Source organism: Lithobates pipiens, unplaced genomic scaffold (assembly GCF_037356315.1).
Source record: "Lithobates pipiens isolate NorthernLeopardFrog02 unplaced genomic scaffold, aLitPip1_a1.2 Scaffold_8, whole genome shotgun sequence".
NCBI lineage: Eukaryota > Metazoa > Chordata > Amphibia > Anura > Ranidae > Lithobates > Lithobates pipiens.
Window position 1 is genome coordinate 478,838,867 of NW_027507903.1, and position 11,136 is coordinate 478,850,002.

The 11,136-nt window shown below is 43.0% G+C and overlaps 1 protein-coding gene across 3 annotated transcripts in view; it reads right to left on the minus strand.

Annotated features, from left to right (window-relative positions):
* Window positions 1–11,136, minus strand: part of KIAA1549 (KIAA1549 ortholog) — a 153,434-nt gene that overhangs the window by 51,295 nt on the left and 91,003 nt on the right. For all 3 annotated transcript variants that reach the window (XM_077468767.1, XM_077468766.1, XM_077468765.1), the window contains exon 4: window positions 2,664–2,841. In XM_077468767.1, the coding sequence (XP_077324893.1) occupies window positions 2,664–2,841 (178 nt within the window). The remainder of the gene's footprint in view (window positions 1–2,663; window positions 2,842–11,136) is intronic.

The following is an 11,136-nucleotide window of genomic DNA, read 5'->3' on the forward strand; positions in this document are numbered from 1 at the left end:
ATAAATTGCCGCTTACCAGCCCCTAGATATGGCGGCTTATTAGTTTAACCAGGGTGGCCAGGCAGTGATGAAAGTAAACAGAACTGTGGGGAGTATCACCAGAGGGACCAACAATAGATCTTTAGCCATCGCTAGACGGATCACCAAGCAGTAGGAAGGAGGCCCTGATACATCTCTATCGATTTTTTTTAAAATATATTTTCTTTATTTTCATGAAATGAAGCAAGGTATTACAAAGTATGGATAAACAATATTCTAATCTGCACAGCAAAATAACACCCCTATACACAGGGGTGGCCCGTCCATTAAGGGTACACGGGCGCTGCCCCCTCCATCTCGCCACCCCCCTATATGACTAATGGACAGATTCATGCAATGCATAAATCTATCCATGGCCACCGCTGCCACCCCCTATTTTCGGACACCGGGTGCCTGAAATACAGTGGCTGGGGTGTTCTTTTGAAGCACCTGATTACAGCCAAAGTCTCTAATAGGCTTCAAAAAAGGTGGACTCTGAGTGAAGAGCATTGCGCTCAGAGTCCACCCAGATGTGTTAGAAAAGCAAATTAATATTTGATTTTCTAACACTGAACCGCCTCTCCGCCAATCATGGAGTGTGGGTCTAATACCCGTCACCTGAGTGGCTGAAAGCACAGGCGCTCCTATTGGACGCCTAGTAGAACGGAAGAAGAGAGAAGGGGCAAGGCTGGAGGACACAGGGGCTGTCCCACAGCTCGCCGCCGACACTCATAATCTCTCACCTTAACTATTGTAACGTCCTCCTCAGCCTACCTCTCCGCAATCTTTCCTTACTTCACTCTATCATGAATGCCACTGCCAGACTCATTCATCTTACCAACCATTCGGTGTACGCCACCCCTCTCTGCAAATCCTTCCCATTGCCCAAGGAATAAAATTCGAAACACTAACAATACCATACAAAGCCATTTACAACTCTCCCTAGAGCTACATCGCCAATCTTGTCTCCAAATATCACCCAGCCCATCCTCTCTGCTCCTCCCAAGACCTCCTGCTGTCTAGCTCCCTTGTCTCCTCCAGGGGCGGATCCAGGGGGGGGGGGCAACGGGGCAACGGGGCAACTGCCCCCTCTGAGAATACTGCCAGCTGATGACAGTGCGGCTGGTTCTGCGGGTGCAATCGCGGCCGGTTCCACGGGTGATTGCACTGAGTGGACGGGTGAGGGGGGAGCAGGGAGATGACATCATCTCTCACTGCCCTGCATCCCTCCAGTTCCGCCCTCACTGTGTGGGAAGCTGTGTGCAGCAGAGAGATTATATCATCTCTTTGCTGCCTATCTTCACTTTGGGACTCAACAAAAGAACACCTTAGCAGAAAAGTGACACAGTAGGTGACAATCCATAATGTGTGGCAGGCTACGTGGCAAGTGGCAATCCGCAATGTGTGGCAGACTACGTGGCAATCCGCAATGTGTGGCAGACTACGTGGCAATCCGCAATGTGTGGCAGACTACATGGCAAGTGACAATCCGCAATGTGTGGCAGGCGACGTGGCAAGTGACAATCTGCAATGTGTGGCAGACTACGTGGCAAGTGACAATCAGCAATATGTGGCAGGTGATGTGGCAAGTGACAATCAGCAATGTGTGGCAGGCGACGTGGCAATCCACATCTGGTGGCAGGCGACGTGGCAAGTGACAATCCGCAATGTGTGGCAGGTGATGTGGCAAGTGACAATCCGCAATGTGTGGCAGGCTACGTGGCAATCCGCAATGTGTGGCAGGCTACGTGGCAATCCGCAATGTGTGGCAGGTGACGTGGCAAGTAATAATCCGCATTTGGTGACAAGTGACGTGGCAAGTGACAATCCGCATTTGGTGGCAGGCGACATGGCAAATGACACCCTCAGGGCTCCCACTGATTCTGCATTATGATGAGTTGAACCATTTAATTTTATATTACAATGTATTAATAGAAATAATGTGCTTCAATCATCCTGACACCAGCCATTTCCCATATAAATTGCCCCCAAAAAAACATTTTATAGCAGTGCCCCTCCCGAGATTAGACTCTGGATCCGCCCCTGGTCTCCTCCTCCCATGCTCATCTCCAGGACTTCTCCCAACCTCTGGAACGCTCTACCTAAATCTGTCCAGTTATCTTCTACTCTGTCCACATTTGGGCGATCCCTGAAAACTCATCTCTTCAGGGAGGCTTATCCTGCCTTCAGCTAACAACCAAATCTTCTACTTCCACCATCAGTTCATCCCTTACAGCTACTACCTTTTGTTTCACCAGCCCCACCCTATTGTAAGCTCCCAGGAGCAGGGCCCTCCTAACCCTCTTGTATTGAATTGTATTGTTGCTGTACACTGGATTTCTGGAATTTTTTGCACTTTTTAAAAAATGTTTGCACTTATCGAACAGATATAACAAAGCACTTCCAATGGTATATAGTCAGGGTTTATATAGACTAAATTCTGTTTTACTGAGAGTATTCTGTATTGTAGTCAGCTTCCTGCTGGCTCCTAGATGAGACTGAATGGCTCCTGAACTCTATGTTCCTGGTTCAATCCCCGCTCCATCACATTTATAAAAGGGTTTATAAGTAAACAATAAGATTTAGGATATCAGATGGGCAACCTGCAGATCATGGTACCAAAAGTGGTGCTCAGCTGGTCCTACCTGTCTGAACGTGGAATCTTGGGCCCAGTCCAAGAAATGCGGTCTGCAGAGACACAATGGGAGGAGCTGGCCCAATGACAAGGCTGCTACTGCCCAAAACATTAACAACAGCAATGGCAGTATACACAAAGGGTCCAGAGGTCACCATGAATGAGTAGCTCTCCGACAATGTATAGACCTGAAATAAAGGAATAAAACACACCAATGAAAAGTTTCCAGACCAATTTATTAAGTGATTTATAAAGCTTTCTATTAAAATAAGAAACATGTCATACTTACCTGCTTTGTGCAATGGTTTTGCATAGAGCAGCCCTGATCCTCCTCTTCTCGGGTCCCCCGCTGGCACTCCTGGCTCCTCCCCCCATTTTTTCCCACCAAGTACCACAAAAGAAAGACGCTTTTATTGGGGGACAAGTGTGTGTTCACTCCCGAGCCCCGCCCTCTGCGTTACTAGCTGTGTTTGATGCAAGCAGGAGTTAATGGCTTCTGCTGCTGTATCTGAGCCAATGAGGAAGGAGAGAAGCGAGAAAGCTGCTGCTCTCCTGCACATGGCTGGCTCGAGATCAGGCTTGGATATGTATTTAGGGAGGGCTGCAGGGAAAGCTGCATGCAGAAGGTTTTGCACCTTAATATATGCAGTGAGGTAAAAAATAATTCTGCATTTACAACCACTGTAATCCATATTATAAACATTCCTCACCAGTATTCAGATCACATTGGATTATGCAGAACCCTGCTACTAATTCTGACCTAACTCTCCTTCGTGAACCCCTTGCCTGCTATTTTTTAATTAGCAAATACATAGATGTTAAGGTAACATTAAAATAGGGATATTCACTAGCTGGTCAGGAGGCAGGGCAGTGACATACACTATATTGCCAAAAGTATTGTGACGCCTGCCTTTACACTCACATGAACTTTAATGGCATCCCAGTCTTAGTCCATAGGATTCAATATTGCGTTGGCCCACCCTTTGCATCTATTACAGCTTCAACTCTTCTGGGAAGGCTGTCCACAAGGTTTAGGAGTGTGCCTATGGGAATGTTTGACTATTCTTCTAGAAGCGCATTTGTGATGTTGGACAACAAGGCCTGGCTTGCAGTCTCCACTCTGCTTCATCCCAAAGGTGTTCTATTGGGTTGAGATCAGGACTCTGTGCAGGACAGTCAACTTCCTCTACCCCAAACTTGCTCATGTCTTTATGGACCTTCTTTTGTGCACTGGTGCGCAGTCATGTTGGAACAGGAAGGGGCCATCCCCAAACTGTTCTTACAAAGTTGGGAGCATAAAATTGTCCAAAATGTCTTGGTATGCTGAAACCTTGGATGAGCGAGTTTAGGGTGAAAGAACTTGACTGGCATGCACAGAGTCCTGACCTCAACCTAATAGAACACCTTTGGGACGAATTAGAGGGGAGACTGGGAGCAAGGCCTTCTCAGCCAACATCATGCGCTTCTGGAAGAATGGTCAAACAATCCCATAGACACACTCTTAAACCTTGTGGACAGTGTTCCCAGAATAGCTGAAGCTGTTATAGCTGCAAAGGGTGGGCCAACTCAATATTGAACCCTACGGACTAAGACTGGGATGCCATTGAAGTTCATGTGTCCCAATACTTTTGACAATATATAGTGTATATTCTAAAGAACCACAAGCTTTGTCATGTGTTGTCACCCTAATCATGCTCTGCATTCATATGGCACAGTGATGATACGGGATATGTAAGCTACTTCGCTAGTCTATTGGCCGGTAAATGATATATATACTATTTTATACAGTTGTTTATATACTGCCAACAATTTACACAGTATTTTACATACTGTATATTCACATCAGTCCCTGCCCTCAAGGTCCCTAACTCACTTTCATACATATACATACTAGGGCCAATTTAGACAGGAGCCAATTAATCTACCAGCACGTCTTTGCATTGTATCTCATGCAAGCACAGGGAGAACATGCAAATCCTTATGGAGATAGTGTCCTGGCTGGGATTCAAACCAAGTACTCCAGTGCTGCAAGGCAGAAGTGCTAATCACTAAGCCATTGTGCAGCCCATATACAGTATGTAGTTGATTTCACTTTTTCCATGTTAGCTGGAAGGTTGTATTTTTAGGACAGTTGGTTTGTTTATCCAGGATCTGCGTCTCTAGGAAGACCAATTGTCACCTTAGAACACCCGGGTGTCCCATTGCTTCTAAAGTGAAACACCTTGGGGAAAAGTAGTGGCACAGAGTGACACGAAGATCAGTCTATGGCAGTTGGTAGACACGCGATGTGCCGTACATCGGTCTATACCAGTCTAGTGTGAAGAAGGTTCCTGCACATTTCTGGGGCACCTTGAATGCCTAGTGTTGAATCCTGTGAATGCCAGGCACCATCACCAAATGTATGCAGTACCTGAAATCATAATATATATTATATATATATATATATATATATATACACATACACACACACACACACACATATATAACATTTTGGCTTCACTCAGGTGTCGATACCGGTTCTGCATGCTGGCTGTATTTCTTATTGCGCCAGCGTCCGCCCCAAGCTGCATGCAGGCGGCCTATAGAGGTAGAAGCAGATGCAGTAGATGCATGGACACAAGATGGTCAATATCTGCCATGTGTGCAGAAACGGGTACATCGATCCGAATGCAGTGCACCCATACCTGCACGCATGTCAAGTTTTGACATGTGGCTGTGTAGTCGCTGTGTCTGCATCCACCCCTAAGGGCTGCCTGCATGAAGCTCAAGTGTCATTGCTCATCTGAATGAAGCCTTTAGGCTCCAATCACTCCTGAGCGTAGCGATTTAGTAGCATTTTTCAGGCATTTGTTTAAAGCGTTTTTGCAGCTTTTTTACAAGCATTTTTAAAGCATTATAGAAGTGTATTACAAGCGTTTTATGGCTTTGGGTGTTTTTATTTAGCCAATGGAAAGCACTAGGGGGAGGAGAGGGATAAGAAATTAGGGGGTGGAGAGTTGCTATTTGAGCAAAAAACGCTTGTAAATGCCCAAGTCAGGCGTTTCTATTGAAGTCCTTCAATAGAAACGCCTGACTTGGGCATTTACGAGCGTTTTTTGCTCAAATAGCAACTGAGCCCCATCTCGATACAGCGATGTTGCAGGAGAGACTTGGCCGCCCGGGACTCTCCTTCCCAAAAATGACTGAGAAAGCAGCGTGGCACCATTGGATCCCGCTGCTGTCAATCAAAGTTAGTGCACCAATAAAGAGAGAGAAAGGGTGGGGCCAAATGACGGCTCTGTGTCTGATTGGACACACACACAGCGGTGGTTGGGTGACCCCATAGGAAATTGCTTGCTATGCTAATACTCGGCAGGAGGCAGAGGCCAGGAACGCTGGCAAGTGACTCGAGAAGAGGAGGATCTGGGCTGCTCACTTGCACAGAGCAGGTAAATGTGACGTTTTTGTTTTTAAATGAAAAAACCGAGACGTTAGTATCACTTTAAGGAAGATCATCACTTTAAATCACTATCAATAGTAGTTGCAGACTGGGTAAGGGAAGATATTCTTTACAGTGAAAGCATTACAGTTGTGAAATGCTTTACCATATGAAGTTGCAAAAGTGAAATCTATGATGGAAAAAAGGTTTTGATGCTATTCTTAGTGTTCACTGTATATTATAATAAAGGATCCACAGTTAATATTAATACATATATGTGAATATTTTGATCCAAGGAATAGAGGTGACTTTGTGGAAGGATTGTCAGACACACACGAAGAAGAAGTAGAGTGAGACTCCACCAAGACGTAACTCACTTCTTAGTGGGGTGACCTATTATACCTGCATGAGTAAGCTGTTCATCTTTTCTGCTGTGTCTGTCATCTCTACTTTCTGTGCACACTTTCTACTTTCATTCCCCAAACGCATACAATCTCAGCTTTACTGCGGATTATCTAGAACGTATTTCTCTGGATCTATATTTAGCTGCCTCATCAATAATGTACATGGGATCTTCTGAGGTCGGGATAAGAGGGAATCACACAAGCATGCCAAGTAAATTATTCCTATTTCACATAAAGGAAAACATTTCTCTTAGAATTGCAGGACCCCAGGGCACTTTTCTTTTTCAATTCATCAGAACACGGACGTGAAAATACTTTCTAGTAAAATTAAATCTGATAGTCAGCCTTCCCTTCAGTTGTGCACAGTTGTACAGCCTCCTCTCCTGTATTGAAACCGCTTACTCTGATTCCACTGCACACTGTGAGCTTCTCATAATTTGCACTAAAAGATGCTTGAAAGTGAGATAGAGCCCGCCTCACTTCCTGGGTGAAGGACTTCCAGCAATGTCTAGTCCTTTCCTTTCCCACTCCATCACCTAGCTTTGACTGCCCTTGCCCAGCCCTTTTATTCAGTGCATTTCAGTTCTTTAATTATGGAGGCTCAGCATCACATATGGGTTATACCAAGTTGCCACCCACTTGCCACTTTGACTTCAAGTCAAACCCGAACACTTCAGCTTTGCACAGCAATTTTTTTTTTTTCATAATATGCAAAGATTGTTGCTATTAAATAACATTTCTAATCATATGAAGTTAATCACAAGAGTCCCCCTTTACATCAGCGTCCACAGAGATCCCCCTTTACATCAGAGTCCACAGAGTTCCCCTTTAAAGGGGGGACTCTGCAGACTCTGATGTAAGGGAGAACTCTGGGGACTCTAACATAAGTGATGCTCTAATCTAGTGTAAAAAGAGGACGCTGATATAAGGGGGAGCTCTGATGTAATGAGTGCTCTGAGAACTCCAATTTACCTTAGTGTACTCATTTAGAGGCAGGAGACTTAGTCCAGTCTGAATAATGTGTCCGGGTCTCAGACAGACAGTCTGAAACCCGGATGCATGATTCCAAATCCGAACTGTCCAGGTATATTCCGAACAGTTGGCAACCCTATACCTAGGGTGGTCTGCATGCAAATACAGTCTGCCTAGGAAATGCCCACATGGCTCAACCAGCAAGTGTAAATGAGGTCTTGGTACATTATTTGGCATTTCTAATAGTTCCCTGTCAGTTTGTTCTGGCCTGTGTCCCTCCTCACTAGGAAGATTTTTCTACAGTTCCCATTCTCAAAATACAACAGAAAATGAGAGGAAATCTCTACAAAGAAAGTTGCCCCTGGAACAAGTGCACCCATTGGAAGATTTCCTCTATATTCCTTTTCTGGTGACAATTCAAATTTTTGGATTACCTTCTACTTTTTCTAATAGCGACTGGGTCACCAGGACAAATAGTGTAAATTCTGTATGAATAGAGGACAGGGACACAGGTGGCAATATAAATCTGAGAGGGGTTCTATCCTTTCCTTCCAAAACTGAAAAGGAATTAAAAATTTTTATTTTTTGCTATACATATACTACAAAGCAACATAAAAAAAATTCACAAATGAAAAAAATAAATAAAAAAATTATATATATATATATATATATATATATATATATATATATATATATATATATATATATATATATATATATATATATATATATATATATATATATATATATATACATACATACATACATACATACATACATACATACATACATACATACACACACATTTTTCAGAATGCATCAGATGAAAAAAAATCAAGGAAGTCCAACGTACAAAGTGAAATTATTTAGCAAGCAGATTTACCCCTACCTATTAGTTAAACCACTTGGATTTTATTTTTTTACTTTTATGGATTATAACTTGTCATACAAATTATTGAAAAAGACAAATTCATACTTTCAGGTAAGGAAATCTGCATGTGTTTGATGTTCCTACTCTAAATCATTCTGCGTCCAGCAAACATCTGATCTGCAGAAACAAGTACTTCCTTTCCTGCACTTACTACCCCGCAGCATCTATGCCAGTCCTTGAATGAGATCCTTGTTCCTAAACTTCAGTGAAAATCACTGACCCAAGCTGGCACCAGCACTTTAAAGACAGTGCAGTGTGCCAGAAGGGCAGATATAAACAAAACAAACAAACCTTCCAAACCTACTGGGCACTGCTGAGGGGAGCGGGTATAAAACAGTTCAGCGGGTGGAAAGAGACTAAACTGCACTGCTAACAAACTTGTTCAAGCAAAACACTTTAGTTTAGAATTAAGGAGAGAAACTCCAGGCAACCCTCCCTGAATGCAAACAAGCCTTTTAAATCGTAAAAGTACTTTTGGTCAATTGAAGCTTGGACTGAAATATACAAATATTTCCCAGAGTGCATTGCTTGTTCCTCTCTGGACTTGGGTGCCTATTTCTAAAGGTTGGCAAATATGAACGTGTGTGTGTGTACTGCATAAATGGTCATATCTTAAGCCACAAATCAACATCAACTACCAATAAGTGCCTAACAAACACTGACTTTAAAAATGATACATTTTCAAAATCCAAATAATATTTTTCCATTTTTTTTCCCAAGCACCCCTTGCTGCAATACATACCTTCAATGCAAAGTGGTCGCCTTTTCTCAGCCACAAGATGTCTTCAGTCATCCAAAGGACATACTGTGAGTGCAAGATATCATGGACCTGTTCCCAGGGCTGTCACCAGGGCACTTGAGTTGGGATCTATTAGCCCTTTTAAACCTCCAAAGAGTTAAAAAAAAGCTCCAGGGCTGCATGCTAATCTCTCTGTTCTGTTCACCCCTTTGATCTTAGGTGTACTCTGTTACAAAGGGGTTGACTTCTAAGACTTCTGGGCCATACACCAGGAGCCAAGTCCCAACCACCCACCAACCCCAATTGTCCATTACCACTGGATGGACGCCACGGGAGAGGGTTTACAGGGAAGTCGGACTTTGAAAACAGAGCAGGCCAGGGTACAGGAGACTGTTATTGTATGCAAGGAAAAAAAAAAGGAAACAAAATGCGCGTGTGTGTTATATATATATATATATATATATATATATATATATATATATATATATATATATATATATATATATATATATATATATATATATATATATATATAAAATGTATTTATTTACACATACCCTTTGCAGCTACAAGCGCTTCAACTCTTCTGGGAAGGCTGTCCACAAGGTTTAGGAGTGTGTCTATATGAATTTTTGATCATTCTTCCAGAAGTGCATTTGTGAGGTCAGGCACTGATGTTGGATGAGAAGGCCTGGCTCGCAGTCTCCACTCTAATTCATTCCAAAGGTGTTCCATCAGGTTGAGGTCAGTCAAGTTCCTCCACCCCAAACTCGTTCATCCATGTTTTTACAGACTTTGCTTTGTGCACTGGTCCAAATCATTTGGTTGAGGGGGGATTATGGTGTGGGATAGGGCTTCGCCCCTTAGTTGCAGTGAAGGGAAGACTTAAGGGGTCAGCATAGCAAGACATTTTGGACAATTGCAGGCTCCCAACTTTGTAGGAACTTTGTAGTGACCCCTTCCTGTTCCAACAAGACTGAGCACCAGTGCACAAATGGATGAGCGAGTTTGGGGTGGAGGAACTTGACTGGCTTGCACAGAGTCCTGACCTCAACCCAATAGAACACCTTTGGGATGAATTAGAGCGGAGTCTGACCTCACATATGCGCTTCTGGAAAAATGGTAAAACATTCCCATAGACACACTCCTAAACCTTGTGGACAGCTTTCGCTAAGACTGGGATTCCATTAAAGTTAATGTGTTTGTAAAGGCAGGAGTCACAATACTTTTGACAATATAGTAAAAAATAAAATAAAATAAAAAATTATATTATAATATATATATATATATATACACATATACATATACACAGTACTGTGCATAAGTATTTGGCAGGTGTGAAGAAATGCTATAAAGTAAGAATCCTTTCAAAAATATATACATTTTAATTGTTTATTTTTAATAATTTACAAACTGAGCGAAAAGAAGAGAAATCTGAATCAAATCAAATCAATATTTGGTGTGATCACCCTTTGCCTTCAAACCAGCATCAATTCTTGTGCCCTGTACACACGGTCGGAGATTTCGACGGAAAAGGTCCGATCAGATTATATTGTGTGGGCTGTATCAGACTTTTTCCGTCGGAATTTCCGACGGAAAAAATTTGAGAGCAGGACCTCAAATTTTCCGACAACAAAATCCGATCGGACTTTGTCCGATCGTTTGTAGAGAATTTCCGATCAAAGTGCCACGCATACTCAGATCAAATTACAAGACCAAAGCCATTGGCTACTAGCCGCAACCTAGTCCCATCGCAACAATTGAACATCACCACGTTCCGAACGATCGGATTTTCCGACAACTTTGTCCGACCGTGTGTATGCAACACCAGTTTCCGACGGATTTTGTTGTCGGAATGTCCGACTGTGTGTACGGGGGCTTACACTTGCAAAAAGTCAGGGATTTTGTAGGATTCGAGTCAGGTGTATGATTAACTAATGATACGAAGCAGCTAATGAGCATCAATTTCATATGTACTTTGAAACACAGGCATTAACTGAAACAAAGAGCTGTGCCGGA